This window comes from Thermobia domestica, chromosome 2 (genome assembly GCF_964235325.1).
Source record: "Thermobia domestica chromosome 2, izTheDome1.hap1.1, whole genome shotgun sequence".
In the NCBI taxonomy this organism is placed as follows: Eukaryota; Metazoa; Arthropoda; class Insecta; order Zygentoma; family Lepismatidae; genus Thermobia; species Thermobia domestica.
This window is the reverse complement of record NC_137455.1, coordinates 209,741,554-209,757,986: the sequence shown is the minus strand read 5'-3', so window position 1 is coordinate 209,757,986 and position 16,433 is coordinate 209,741,554. Positions and strand designations below refer to the sequence as shown.

The 16,433-nt window shown below is 36.6% G+C and overlaps 1 protein-coding gene across 1 annotated transcript in view; it reads left to right on the top strand.

Annotated features, from left to right (window-relative positions):
- Trpm (transient receptor potential cation channel, subfamily M) overlaps window positions 1-16,433 on the top strand; it is a 179,584-nt gene that overhangs the window by 35,972 nt on the left and 127,179 nt on the right. Inside the window, exon 3 of the mRNA XM_081749898.1 lies at window positions 8,351-8,564. Within this exon, the coding sequence (XP_081606024.1) occupies window positions 8,351-8,564 (214 nt within the window). The remainder of the gene's footprint in view (window positions 1-8,350; window positions 8,565-16,433) is intronic.

Sequence of the window (16,433 nt, the reverse complement as noted above, 5' to 3'; positions counted from 1 at the left end):
TGCTCTATAACAGAGCAAGCATGCCCCAATTCATCTGCATTTGTCACCGACCTCTAACATGCAGAGCCCAACCACAGGACCGTAAACTGAAGATTTTATTTTGTTCCATTTCAAATTATTCAACTTTGATGAAGAGCAATTGTACAGAATAAAGCAAAGCATTTATCCGTTTATTATTTTCTGAAATAGGTGTAAATGATTAACACGCCTTGAATTCGGTTTATGGAAGTGTAACAGAATTGGTCTTGCAACATTAGCCAACTAAAGAACTTGTTGGACTACGATGTAGCTTAGAAATTAAGAAATATAACGTTGAGGGTAAGTAATTTAATATGCATCATTCAGTTGAAAATGCGTCATGTAGCCGGTCATAGATCTTCATGCACAAGACTAGGTTAGCTGTGTTATTTCGAGAAAAAAAGGAAGAAACCGTTACTGCTATAATAGACTACACTAATACTTTGTATAGGTTAGCAATGCTTTCCAGATTCTATCAAGGTATCAGTATCATATTTTAATTATTTGACATGAATACCCTAACAGCACAAGATGTGCTAGGCATGTGCCATTTAGGTGTCCCAGCTACTTTTTAGGTACCCAACACTTGGCACATATGATATTCATGTCCTAAGTATGTATTTCAGCTACCTACACTTTTAGGTACTTGTTACACCTAATTGATATTTGCAACTATGTACCACAAATATAGCATTTATATACCTAGCTATGTTTCGCACTCTAACAGTCATTTGTTTTTTTGTCGTCACTTGGGACATACATCTGTCATGTTCTAGGTATGTCCTTTAGGTACATACTGTTTCAGATACCTTAACAGCACAAAATGTGCTAGGCATACGCCATTTAGCTGTTCTAAATTCACCTCCTTCATTTGATGCATTTGTTGCTTCTTTTTCTAAGGGATTGTGTGCTAGAAGCAACAAACGCATTAACTTTATTAGTGGCAACTGTCGCCGATCATTTGAAAGTGAATATAGAAGAATCATGAAATAAAGTAGGATAGATACTCGTCATTTTGTTATAAAATTACATGGCGAGTACATTTTATCTGATCCCAAACGGTTATCGTCGAATTTACGCAGTCGAATTTACTCTGATTATTCAAATTCAAAAGACCTCAAAAATGTACCCCTCTACATGCAAAGTTCTTTTCATCGCCTCCGTGGCCAAGTCGGAAGAGCACGCGGCTAGTAATGCAAAGGTTACTGGTTCGCGTCCATCCTGTGGTACATTTTTAACTTGTTCAAAGTGTTTTTAGATACCTTAATGTAAACATATTACGCATACAGGCGATTTAACACACGTATTTTTGGGGGAGTAATTTTGTGGTTCATTGACGCTTACGGCATGGGGAACATACCTAGAACATACTAGGCACGTTCCCAAGATACATGTCAGGCATGTGCCTAGAGACGGACATAGACTGTGACTATTACTTGGCATCCATGTGATTTCTTTCTCAGAAGTATATAAGGCACATGCTGGACACATTCCTATGTACCTGAGGAAACATGATAGGCATATGCCTGCTATGGAATTGTGCTGTTAGGGTAGAGATCGTGAATGGTAGTAAGTAGAACATTACACCATTCCGCGTACAGTAAATCACTCAGTTCTGTGAAAAACGATGGGGGCAAACGTCTCCGCTAGATTCGTGTCTTCGGAATGAGCGATATATGTTCACCTATATTTAAGTCTAGGAATTGTTCTGCCAGGAGAGATAAACAGTTTTTTCCTAATTTTTCTTAAACCACGCCGCAACATGTCTAGCTCTATGAATGGGCGCATTATCATCCTACAATATGTTGTCATTACCCGGTATACTTATTGGGAATAGGATACATATGATCCCCTAGAATGACGACATAATCACGGGCAGTGATGCGATCAGTAAGCCTCAGCACACAGCCCACTGAAAATCAGGACCCTTTTGAATCGATCCAAAGATTGCTGCGAAAATCGTTTTTGCATTTGCTTTTGGTCGGCAGTCAGTAAATGCGGCACCCATCTCGTGCAGTGCTTTCGCATCCTTAGTTCTTTGTGCAAGATGTTTCGCACCCGTTCCTCCGATATCCCCACACTCTCAGCTATCTCACTCACCTTCACTCACCTGTCGTCCAACATGATATCATGCACTTCTTCGATTGTTTCCGGCGTGGTTGAAGTTTTCGGTCTTTTCGGAAGCGACCACGTCTAAATTCAGCTGCCTACTCTTTACGGTTGACATGGAAGGAGCAGAGTCCCCGTAAACTTTTGTCAACTTCGGATGAATTTCCGTACGGGTTAATCCATAGAAATCGAAAAATTTGATTACCGCACGATATTCAAGTTTATCCATTTTCAGAACTAACACGCAAGACGTCTAACTGCAACAATGCATGCACACAAATTACTTGAGAGAACAAGTTGACAGTTGTTATACGAACAACTGAAATGCTTGGTGGGAACTGTTAATCTTCGCCGGTGTCGTTTTGCCATAAGACCTTTTGTTTTTAGATTGTCATTGTTATGGACATCCTTTCTTGTGACACACTCAACATGCTTGCAACTTTCGTTATGCTCGCAGCACATAACCGAGCGAGAATTGAAAATCAGATAGGTCCCCCATTATACACGATCGCTGCCTGCTCAGTTCACGAGACACTCGCGTTCTACCCCTCCTCAGGTGGGACAGAGTTTGCCCTAACACATCACATCGACAGTCCGGCCATGCGATGGTGACTATGTGTTTTCAACTCCAGGTGTCTTCATGAAATTGATAGCCTATTAGTCCAGTTAAATTACATCAAAAACGGGCCAAACCTAGACATTTAGAATAAAAAGATGAGACTTTCTGGAATTTGTTCGTGATCCTTTCCTCATTAACCTCCAGAAAATCCCAAACAATTCAGTTGCAGGTTTTCCGCCATTTTGAATAAATAGTCTGCCATCTTGGATTTCTCACATACACTTAATTTATGCCACATAACTTCTAAACTAATTAACGTAGAAGGATCTTTTTTCTTTACTATACTTCTAATATTATAGGCAATGTAATAAGTTATTATCACTTTTTTTCTGAGTAACCATTTTTGCATGACTTAAGGATAAAGTGAAAAATTGGGATCTGTATTAGGGAACATATTGTTTTCATTGCCTCATACAACTTAACAGAGTAGAAATATGAAAACAGTGCTCGAACAAAAGTTGTTGGAAATTTTATAAGCTTTAAAACGATGTATATATTGTCACTATATACAATGTCAGAGATGTGCAATGAAGCTTGAGACGCCATCGAATTGCGCACAATTTCTCTAGAAACATATAATTGAATCATTCAACATGAAGAAAAAGATATTTAGTGATTTGAGACGGCTCTTCATTGCAATTTCCAGTAAGTATCAACAGGTTTGGAAGTCTGGCTAATTTTATAAATAGTTCGTAAAAAGTGGCGTCGGCAGAGGGTGCGCAAGAACCCTGAAAGTAGTCTTTCGTAACATCTTTCTGTATGTAGGCCTGTGTGTCCATTGAAATTAGTGTTTGATTTAAACGTTTTAAAAAGAAGATGAAATCTAATGGAATATGTTTTACTGACGTTATCCTGCAAAAAAAAATCCAGTTTCAGGTTTTCCGCCTTTTTGAATAAATACCCTAGTCCAGTGCAATCACGACAAAAATCGATCAAACTTATTTTGTTAAAAGAAAATATTAAACCTGTTAGAATATGTTCTATGTATTGATATTATACTAAAACAGTCCCAAAGCTCTAGTTATTGGTTTTCCATATTTTTTGTAGCCAATTATATGAGCGATATGTAAGGTTTATCACAAAACACTATGGTAAATAATGTATTGTTTTTAATGGTTATAATGGTGGACCTAGCCTAAAGGATATAAAACACTGAACATGAACAAAGAAACCATGAATACGCGTAATCGTCGAAGATAACATCCACGTTGTTCGTTTATCTCAACAGGAATTTCTTTCTAACACGAAGAACAAATCCAAATTGATATCACTTCGGACGAAATATCTCAAAAAATCTTGTTGTACAGTCCGCAGCAAAAAACTTGCAACATGAGCATGTAAGTTTATTGTGAGACGACGAAGTCTTTTGCTCCAAAATAAGTGTGTATAGGAGGACGCCGAGGTTTCTTCTGGCCACTTAGACGCTATGTTGATTTCCTGCGCTATTAGGCATAGTTTCACAATGAACTTACATAGTCATGTTGCATGATTTTTGTTGCGGACTGTACCATACATCAATCACCTGGAGATGCAGACACATTAGATGTGATAATCACAACAAATCTTGCAAAATCTGGCTCGTCAGTAATGGTGGGAGAAGATTAGATATTTTGGTTCTGATGGTAGCACTCGCAACAGGTGAGGCTTACATGTTTATTCCTGACTCGAAGCTACCACATAAGATATACAGCAGTACCAAACTTCAGAGAGCATTGGAAGATATGGTGAACTGCATTTTATTTCTGCATGCCTGAACGGTTGTGATATAACTTCTGCTCCACACTGTAAAGGGAAGAAAGTTACAAAATACAGGGAAAAAATGAAGAATTGTATCGAGAAAGGGATGTTTTCAACAACCCAATATCATCAGTTAACGATGTTTCAGCTGCTGGAGAAAAATGTTCTTAGCATTATATAGATGTACAGGGAAAGAAAATCTGGATTGCACAAGATTCTGCATGTACGAAAAGATTGTATCCAAACAACGCATTAGTGACACTTTCAACTTAGTAGTACTATCTCCAATAACAACTGCTGCAAATCAGCATAGTCTCCATGTGTTCTATCAAGTTTAGCAGTGGAAAATTAAGAGATAACTCCAACTGAATGCTGCTGAAGAATTTGTGGTGATTGCCTTCTTCCTGTAACAACATTTGAAAACCTGTTCCAGAAGATTTGTTATAGTTTATAGAATACAACTGCCAGGCGAACTGCGGAAACAATTGTGGGTGCAAAAGAAGAGCGCTAGATTGTACATCATTTTGTGGGCAAAGTAGTGATCACGGATGTGGTAATAGCACTACCGTAGTTGAAGATGTAGATGAAGAAAGTGATTATGAAGCTGTCACCAAACTAACTTCTGTGAGAAGGAAGTTAACGAAAACTATGGACATTCAACTGCAAAACGCTATCGAGAAAAGTGAGTCTCATGGTATATTTACAATTTTTGTTTAAGTTCATTTATCATCGCAAGGCTTTTTACGTTGTCATATACACTGATCAGTAGTTGAATTAGAGACAGCAGGACAGTTGCACAAACCGCCATGTAGAGGCTTCACCAGTACATGAGAATGAAATGCATCGCGAAGGTACTGCTGCTGTGTACTTCCTCTCTCATTATCCGTATCAGTGCAGTGTATGATCGGCAAGACGAAGGACCTGAGTGCACTTGACCGTGGTCAGATCGTAGGGGTCAGACTATTGGGTGTATCGTGAGTACCTGGTTTCCAGTAAAACTGCACCACGCGGGCAAACTGCCGGGGTCAGGGACGTGTCGATGACAGTTGTAGACGCCGTGTGGCCTCCGCATCGTAACAGCCTATAGACGGGCCACAGTGCGTCAAATCGCGGTGAGGTCAAATGCAAGACAACAATGTCGTGTAAGCAGCCACAAATCCGCAACCACCTCCTCGCATGAGGTACAGAAGTCATCGACCCACGTGTATCCCTTCTAACAGCACAACACAGGAAACAACGTCTAGCATGAGCAAAAGAACACTGCCTCCGGACCATGGAAATGTGGAAAAAAGGTTGAATGGACAGTTTCACATTGGTACACGCCGATGAACCCGGAATGGTACGTCGCCAACCCCAACAGGAAATGGATCTATCGTGACAGCAGGAAACTGTGCAGGTCGGTAGTGTTGGTATTCTCATCTGGGACTGAAATGGTCCCCTAACACGTGTAACACAGTCTCTCACAGGTAAACACTACCAGGGGGGATATTTTGGACGACCGTATCATGACATTTGCTCGGCTGATACATCCAGGAGGTGACCTCATCTTGCAGCCTACCGCTCTAGGATGGCAGCAAACTGGTTTGATGAGCACTCCTTAATCTGGCAACACGGTCATCGGACCTCAATCCGATCTAACATATCTGAGAAGGCATGGAATGAGGTCTTCGGCTGTGGACTCTCTTCCAACTAATCTGCAAGCTATGTGGAAGACTTTGCAGCAGATATGGATTGAGATTCCGCAACACCTCAGGCGTCCCGTGAGGTCCATGCAGCGGCGGATAGCCGCCGTTATCAAAACGAAAGATGATGTTACACTCACTAATGGGTAGATGTCTATAATTCAACTGGTGACCAGTGTATACTACAATACTTTTAACCTTTTTATAACTACAATACTTTTAAGTTTAGCAGTTTAATAGCTGCACATAAAAATCTAAGCACAATTATAAAAGCTAGTACATATAGGAAAATTGTGGAAATCGTGAAACAGGATATGATGGTATTTGCTGTAAATCAGGTACAAAATTTATCTCAAACAATTCCGGTGAGTATATGTTTTTTTCATTTTTAGTATTTAATCCATTGTTTAAATCATAACTTTTACTTTTTTTAAATTTATATTTTCAAGCATTAATGTATGAAACTTTAAGGCATACTGAATTTTGGTAACGCCAACGCGGAGAAAGTGATCACTAATTACTTAAAATATAACATTAGAAGTATAATAAAGAAAGAATGATACTTTATGATTATTGGCTTAGGAGCCATAAACCACAAACTACGTGCTGGGAAAAATTTCAAGATGGCGTACTGCTTATTTAAAATGCGGGGAACCAGCAACTAGAGTTTTGGGACTGTTTTAGTATAATATCAATGCATAGAACATATTTTAACAGGTTTAATATTTTCGTTTAAAAAAAAAAAATAAGTTTGATCGATTTTTGTCTTAATTGCACTGCACTAGGACAATTTATTCAAAAAGGCGGAAAACCTGAAACTGGATTTTTTTGCAGGATAACGTCAGTAAAACATAGTTTATTAGATTTCATCTTCTTTTTAAAACATTTAAATCAAACACTAATTTCAATGGACGCATAGGTCTACATACAGAAAGATATTGCGAAAGTTTATTTTCAGGGTTCTTGCGCACCCTCTGCCGACACCACTGTTTACGAAGTATTTATTAAACTAGCCAGACCTCCAAACCTGTTGATACTTACCGGAAATTGAAATGAAGAGCCGTCTCAAATCACTAAATATATTTTTCTTCGTGTTAAATGATTCATTATATGTTTCTACAGAAATTGTGCACAGTCCGATGACGTTTGAAGCTTCATTGCGCATCTCTGACATTGTATATAGTGACAATATATACATTGTTTTAAAGCTTATAAAATTTCCAACAACTTTTGTTCGAGCACTGTTTTCATATTTCTACTCTGTTAAGTTGTATGAGGCAATGAAAACAATATGTCCCCTAATACAGATCCCAATTTTTCACTTTATCCTAAAGTTATGCAAACATGGCTACTCGGAGAAAAATGATAATAACTTGTTACATTGTCTATAATATTAGAAGTATAGTAAAGAAAGAATGATCCTTCTACGTTAACTAGTTTAGAAGTTATGTGGCATAAACTAAGCGCATGTGAGAAATCCAAGATGGCAGACTATTTATTCAAAATGGCGGAAAACCCGCAACTGAATTGTTTGGAATTCTCTGGAGGTTAATGAGGAAGAAATCACGAACAAATTCCAGAAGATCCCACCTTTTTATTCTAAATGTCTACCTCAAACCTTATTTTGTCTGCACTATATGTATACGTATGGAAGGTTCTTGTGGACAGCATACAAACATTTTCATATGAAATAATCTCAAGAGGTGGTTTGCCAAGAAGTTGTTTCCTGTAGTAATATTTATGCAGTTGCACAAATAATAGCTAGATGTTTATAGATTTTTAAGGAAATATTAACATCTTAACCTGTCGTAACCTTGAAACTTGCATATTGTAAGTGTAAATATCATTACAAAAAAAAAAAGTGAATTATTAAATATCGGTCAAGATTATATTTATAATGATTTTTATTTCAATTCAGTATGCTAACAACTTGTAATTTGTACACTTTTATACAAGAACTATAGTTGTACTTTTTATTATAGTTGTAAAATGTCTACTTTGCTTGAAATAATCACGAAACATTCGATAGACTCAAAGAATGTAAATAATGTAATTATTCTTTAAACATAAAGTTTCTTTCTTTTTAAATATTACATGGGTATTTAGAACCTACGTTATAGCATGCATTTCACTGAAGAAATGTTATTATTATTATTATTATTATTATTATTATTATCTTTTTCAGTATGTTCGGCTTGCCTATGATACAAGACCGGAGCTGATTTTGCAGCTTTTTACCCGTGAATGGAACCTAGAGCTTCCGAAATTATTGATCACCGTTCAGGGAGGTAAGCCGAATTTCGAGCTTCAACCAAAACTTAAGAAGGTCCTTCGAAAAGGCCTTCTTAAAGCTGCAAAAACTACCGGTGCGTGGATCTTCACTGGCGGAACTAATACGGGTGAGTACAGGCAGCGACGAGAGAGCTTTGAGGAGATGAAAGGAGAGAGACACGAATGTCATGGTTAGAAAAACGTAAAAGTAGATTAATATTTTATGTAGTGCTTTTAGAAGTAAGTTTATGCGTAGGGGCGTTTGGATATGAATTTATTAGATACAGTACACAATATCTCGTATCTATGTTCTTCACAATTAAAAGTTCTGAATTCAATTCAACAATATACAAACTTTCCTTTTATTGTCTCTAAATCATTTTTTTTTTCGCTTCGCTAATGCAGTGCAGTGAGACATGAGCTAAACGAATCTCATGGTATCACGTATTTTACAGGTCCTAATGTAATATTTGTAATGCTGTTTCTGTCTGATACTGGTCGTATTATTCTCGAAGAATATATTTTTTTATTATTAGGTACAGAGTAACAGGGCCAGATAACTATCAAAATCCTGTTATACATGTTATAATTTATCATAAACTCTCTGGTAGTCTAATGGTTAAAACAGTCGCTTTATTTATGCTTGGTCACTGGATAAGTTCTTTTAGGAAATACAAACGGTACTAGTGTATCTAATTTCACTTTATTAATAGTTTTTGTAATTTATATTCTCGCTAATGAAATTTTATGACTCCAATACTTCATATTTATTTATACTTCGTTCATACTTTTCTTAGGGTTTAAATTTTGTGGATACAGAAAAAACATTATCTTATATACAAAGTGAAATGGCATTCCATTTCCATGCTTCACAGGCTATCGTATTTAGCGCAAGTTGAACTAAATTTATTATAAATAAGAAACAGCGAATCCGTAAACTTCTTTTTCCTAAGCATAGATCTCCATTGAGAACAACTTCAAAAACAAATTTTACTGAATTGTAGTATGGTTTTTAAAGCTCATTTCGTAGTGAGAAATGAAGCATAATACTATCAGCAGACACTATCAAATCTTCCGGTAGTGTTTCCCCTTTGCACAAGATGTTTTGTGTTTCTTAAGCAGTAGTCTTGATTTCATATTGTGTCGAAGAGAAAATGGATGACAATTAACACATAGAAGAATCAAATGGAAATGTTCAAAGTGCTCTAAAATTTAGAAACAATGTATGATTAGGTTGAAACTTTCTAATGACGATGGTCTGATTTGAAGCACTCATATTTTAAAGTATGCTGGATGCGTATGCATAATAGTACGGTTTTAGATAAAATGAATTGCAAACTGTCACATTCAGACTCACACTGCCATACGAGAGCAACACATGTAAGTAAACTATGAAATATGGCTTAACTGTTCTAATTGTCATTTTCAATAAATGCAATATAATACAAACCAAAAGTTAGTATCTGTACTATTGAAATTTCTAGTTGTATGTTTTCTCATGTGAGTAACCTACGAAGAAAAATTGTACCTATGGTATGAATGGACCATGTTAAAGAACATTGAAAGCTAGACAGGATATGAAATTTTAACATGGATAACAAGTACGAGCGCTCTGTTGCTATACGCTCGGAAGAGTACAGAGAGAATGACATACAAAACACATCAAGTCAAAATATCAGAATCAATTTCCAATCATAGAATCTCGAAGTTATGAACTGGTATGTCTTATTGTGATTCTGCTAATATAACGGTATACAAAATTGAGTAAATTTAACCGAATATAATAGGATGTTTTTATGAGGAAAGAAAAGACTTGTCTTCAAAATATCTTTGCCGGTAGAGAAGAGGGCAAAATATATCTTCAAAAGAAAAGAAAAAGATTAAAGAACACAAGGTTCTCAAATATTTTACTCAAACAAAAACGTATTTCAGTGAAAGGTTTTGCTTTCTCTTTTTTTTTTCAATAGATAAAATTCCTTTCGAAATTCATCAAGATCTATTTTCTCTATTTAGCTAATTATAGGGAATGAGGCTGAGCTCTATATCTAACATTCTGTTAAAATGAAAGTAATACATGTACTATTGATCATGAAACCATGAGACCATCAATCTCTTTAAGGGTTTCTTAATTTGTATGATGTACACTTGTGTACAATTTTATTATTTATTATAATTATTTATAATGTACTAGTTTTGTGTAGTTTTGTATATACACTATATAGACCTATTGTGACTTTCGACGCGGGAGACACGGGTTCGATTCCTGGTGGAAAATATGTACTTTTAAAAATAAAGTAATGGCCTATATTCATTAATACACATATTGCTAACAGTGTTTGTTGTTAGTTTTAGATAACTCATAAGAAATATCCTAATTTCGTATTAAAACCTTTCCAGCTTCCTTTAAAAATATATAAACATGATATTTTTAAGATAATTTACTTAACTCTCCAATGAAGAGTTCTTGGGAATAAAGATTAATAGTAAATTATTCCATTCTGCTTTAAACTTTACGATAGATTGTACCTATTGATTCAGATTGTGCGTTACAAAAGGAAAAATGTGTTGCGTAAAATTAATTTTATTGACATTAATACGTAATTATAGTTTTTATAATGTTTAACTAATTTCCCGAAGGTATATATTTAACTAAAGAAACAAACACTAAAAGTTGTGAAATATCTTCCACATCTCCTTGTAGGAAAAAGACCATCCCCCACATTTCCCTGTCATTTAATAAATGCATTTTTTTACTTAGAATATGTGATAAGTAAAAAATGTATTGCGCTATAAAGGTTTTTGATTTGATTTCGAGCGTCTATTTTTTTACAATTATATTCCGAATAGGTCCACGTCGAATATAGCCTTGCTGCTAAAAGGGATGCTAAATTCCAATCCAACCACCTATATGTAGTGTATAATGATCGTGTGGTGGAGGTAGAGGGGCGGAAATATGTGTGTGTTTGTGAGAACTATTCGTTAGTAGAAAGGAATAAACTCCTATTGTGAAGCAAATACAATAAAGCTTTACTAGCTCCGAATACTCATAATGCCTGTTTCAGTGATTCTTGATTGCTTGGGTAGTTGTGGGTATACATTTAATCATTTTGATAATTAATAACGTAATGGAAAAGAGGACTCCCACGGTGTTCGTCGTTGTGTCTAAACTGGAGGTCGCTAATGCATTCGATGATTAATAACGTACGTTGAAAATTGCTCGGAGATAAATGAAGGGTTGCCAGGTCTTTTCAAATCGTGTTTCCCAGTGTTTCAAAGAGAGAATATCTCACTATTAGTCTTATTTCTTAGTGACTTAGTGGCAGTGTTTCGATATCAAATTTGATCTAAATATTCCTTAATGTTCTTGTAGCATTAATTTAATCTCTAAACCAATCTGGGAACGGTCGGTTAATGGTAGACGGTATGGTGTAGTTGAGTGGTCTGAGGCGTTAGGCTCACAATCTTGAGGTGAAATCCATTGTAGGTTTGAGTCCCTCTGAAGGGAATCAGATTTAACTGTTCTCGAAGTTTCTGTTTTCATGTCCCTCTTGCATTGTATTAGGCAAAAGACCATGGAGACAAATGTCCCAGTTGGAGAGCATCTTATATAAAAGTAAGAAAAGTAATCGAGTTCTTGCCTCTGGGCGAGGGGTTCCGATTTAGATCCCAAGGTAATGTAAGCTTTTAGTGAACAACATCTTGTCAGTACGTTTTCTCGAAGTTTTCCCGTTTTATCCCACATTCCCATTCCATCAATTTTTCACAACATTGTTCTCCCCTTTATCCTACAGAGCGTTCCGTGGGACCTGAAACTAAAAGATTTAATTCCATTCTTTTTCTCTAAAATAATGTGCTATAAAGTGTTGTCTCCAGCGTGTAATGTCCTCAAATACTTCACAGAAAGTTTACTTTTATTTTTCAGTAGCAACATTTCTAGTTGTTGAGAAGAATATATATATTCCTTTGATATAATATACTCCCTCTCTACATATGATATACTTATGTTGTTTCGTATAAGTTTAGAAAGACAACAACTATGTAGAAAAAGCAATTACATAGTTTTTGTATTTATCATTTTAGATGGTGTTCCCAACGTTTAACATTTTTAAATGGCTTCATGATGAAAATTTTGATTTTTTTCACACAATAGATCAGTAGTTTTCAACCAATGTATCGCGACACAATGGTGTGTTACACAGTTCCCTAAGGTGTGTCGCGACATTTTAGAATGTAAAAAATCATGAAGAATTTAACAATAATTGGCTAAAATCGAGACAGACTGTACCTGTCAATACCTCAAGCGGTAACAATAATGCTTAGTGTTGTAGAGAGTCATTATCTATATATTAAAATGCTACAATAGCAATTAAAAGAGATTTCTTCAATGGTAAGGGATTACGTTTAGGAAATTTCTTTAATCATCTACTTTTGTTTATTTAATCATACCTGGCTTCATATCAAACAAACTAACTCCAGCCATTAGAGGGTTACGCCCTGTCTTTGGCATAGGTTTCAATACGTATTGTTGTTGCTAATACAGGTACAATAGGTGGTCTAAGTGCAATGCAAAAAACAAGAAATTGAGAAAAGAAGAAAAAACTACGTAAAATTAGTCTTGAAAAACAAAACAATATATAACGTAGTGCAAGATACCATACTAATGGTGCAAATATTCAAATATAATATAATTAAAGGATAAATGTAACAAGGTATGATAATGATATGAAGTGCATTGACGTCACAAACACATTGGAAACATTAATTGAGACACATGATGGTTATATCTTCTGTCTCGGGACGATTCGAGACTGATGTAAGACGTAATGATAGCCCAATGTTAGTTATGAGTGAAGAACATGTGCTAAAATGGAAAAATATGAGGTATATGGTCTCTGACAACGTAAATGTCAAATATTGCTCTCTCTGCGGCGTCCAAGTTTGTTGTCTTAACATAGAGTGTGGTGAGTATATTGAGGGGTGAGTGCTGGTATCGAAATGGAACATCTGTAAGAATATCAAGTCTTAAAGTGTCCATATAGAGAGGATGAGCATTTGTAATGCGTGATTGAATGTATCTTGTCCGGAGTGTAGCAATATGATCGAAAATGGAAAGACTGTGTTCGTAGGTCATGTAATTTGGATATGGTAAGCGAATCCGATATGCCAGGCAAATAACATGGCGTTCCATAACTGCTAACTTCTCGTAGAGTTTAGGTGAAGCGTGACACCAGGCAATGTGACCAAAGTTGAGAAGAGGTCGAAGAAAAACTGTATGTCTTTATTAAGACATCTGAACTTAGTCCCCAAGCTTTGCCCGTAAGGCGGCGTAGAAGATTTAAGCTAGTGGATGCTTTTTGCGCCAGTTTTTGAAAGTGGGGCTTCCAGGTGAGTTTGGTATCGAATACCACACCAAGATACGTAGCGGAGGCGCTTGGTTGAAGAAAATGCCCGTCAACTAATAGAGAACGATTAGCGGGATTTCGGCGTACTTTAGTTCTACGTTTAGGTGTAAGGAAAACAAGGGTTTGTGTTTTCTCTGAATTGACAGTTAATTTTCACTTCCTGCACCAGATGAGAAAATTGTCGAGTGTCAGTTGTAGACTTCTGCTGATCTGAAACATAGCTTTCCCGAGCGATAAAAATGCCCTGTCGCCAGCATATTGAAAAATACAGACATTAGGCGGTGGCCGAGGCATATCTGAGGCATATAACATATATAATAATGGACTAAGTGTAGATCCCTGAGGTACGCCTGTGTGAGGAAAAATAGGTCTAAATAGGACATTTCCTATTGAAACATACGCTATTCGATTACTTAAAAAAGTGTAAATGAGACGAATGCAGCAAGTGAGTAATCGGAGTGACTGTAGTTTGCACAGAAAGCCATAGTGCCATACCTTAACGAAAGTTTTTTTTTCTAAGTCCATAAGGACCTGACATGATGGAAGAGCTTTATTATATTGATTTGTGATAACCGTGGTTAGGCATAGCAATCGGTCGCTAATAGAAAAGTTTGGCCTGAAACCTGCTTTATGTGTTGGTAACAGATCGTGTTCTTTAAGATGAATATGTAGTTTGTTGACGAAAATCTTTTCAAGTAGCGTGCTGAAGACAGAAGTTAACTGAATGGGTCTGTACGAACTAACATCATGAATGGTCTTGTTTGGTTTATGAAACATGCACACCTTTGAGACTTTCCAATGTAACGGATAATATCCAGTGCTGAGAATAAAATTATAAATAGATATTAATAAAGAAATAAAGAGAGACGTGGATTCTTTCAGCATCCTATAAGAGATGCCATCTATTCCTGGAGCTACGTTGCGTTTTCGTCGGAAAGAGGAAAGTAATTCTGGAGCAGTAATTGGTCTGGTAAGAGGATGATTTAAGTCGATTTGATGTGTTACAGAGGGTTGTAGAGAAGGTACACTGGAAATATCAACACATTCGCTCTGGCATGGAGACTCAGTTGGAGTGAATACTGTTTATAGGTGATCAGCAAAAGCATTTGCTTTATCTATATCTGAGAGTAGTCGAACACTATTGAGATGGAGCGGATATGTTGTAACAGTATTCTTTCCCGTTAATTGATGAAATTTCTTCCAGTAGCGGGTAGGGTGTGCTTCGTCTCGCAACTTATTACAAGCACTAATCCAGTGTCTCCGTTTATATGCAATAAGGTAGTTTTATATTGCTCGTTGCCATTGTCTATAGCAATGAAGATGTGCTTCATTTCCAGCACGATGGTATTCTCGAATGTGCTGCCGTGCACGTTTTACAATGGCCAGATATTGCGGCAGTAACTTTGTTCTGTGGGGACAGATTTTGTCCATAAGAATAGATGCTTCAGCATTAGAGGTTAAGGTATCTGTAAGTCCGGTAAGTATTATACAATTCAGATTCAGTAGTTGGTACTGTAAGATCAGTAATATATTTTTCAATGGTTGTCCTATACGTATTCCAATCAGCTTTATCGTAACGTTTGACGGTACGGAACACCGAAGTAGAGTTGCAGTAACGGCCCTTATTGACAGTTAGTTTTACTGGGCTATGATCGCTGCCTATTGTCAAGTATCTGTATATTGCAATCGCCGACCAGATTAAGTAACGTAATTACAACATCTGGTGTTGTTTGACTACTTGGTCTGGTATGACTAGGTAAGGAATGAATATGTAGATGTAGCTGTTGAGTTACGTAGTTAATAAATTGTTATTTTTCTCGGTCGTTGGGACTGTGAATATTGTTATCAGCCATATTGATGATTTTTCGAAAATTATGGGCAATGTAATTGAAAAAATCAAATGGTATTGGGTGTTTCGGCCGGATATAGATCGTAGCAACGTTGAGAACAATGGAGGGATGATAAGCGGACAACAGAAGATTTTCTGGATGATTGTCAAGAGCCTGTGGATGATATTGTCGGAATGGTAATTTAGGTGAGAAACCTACTGCAACTTCACCTTGAGCTCTGGCGGCAGGCCCTATATAGTCATGTCGGTGAAGGAGATAACCCTTGATGCGAGATGTGCAGTTTCATTGATAGCAAAAATATCAATTTGTTCTTCCAGTAAGAGATGTTCTAATAGAAGTTTATGTTGCTGGAGAGATCGAATATTAATAAATAATAAATTCATAATTAGGATCAGAAAGGACATGAGTTTAAACGACGGTTTTAAGAGGCGCTATTTGAAAGTGATCATACTGTCTTGAATACGTACCATGCATATTGATGTTAAAAAAATATTTTGCAGTGGCAGTTATAGTGCGAAGTATATGATCGCGTTGAAATATCAGCACGTTCTGGAGCACTATAATAAAGTATCGAAGAAAATCTTCGATACTGAGTGGATGCAGAATAGATTGATCTAGAGGTTTAGTTTTATCAGAACTTCGAATGTGTGCAGTAAATTCCGGGCGAGTAGGGTCCGGGGGCTTTGACTTGCAGCGGTAGCTGTATGTGGGATATATGGAACATTTTGGAGGTTGTTGTTGATTT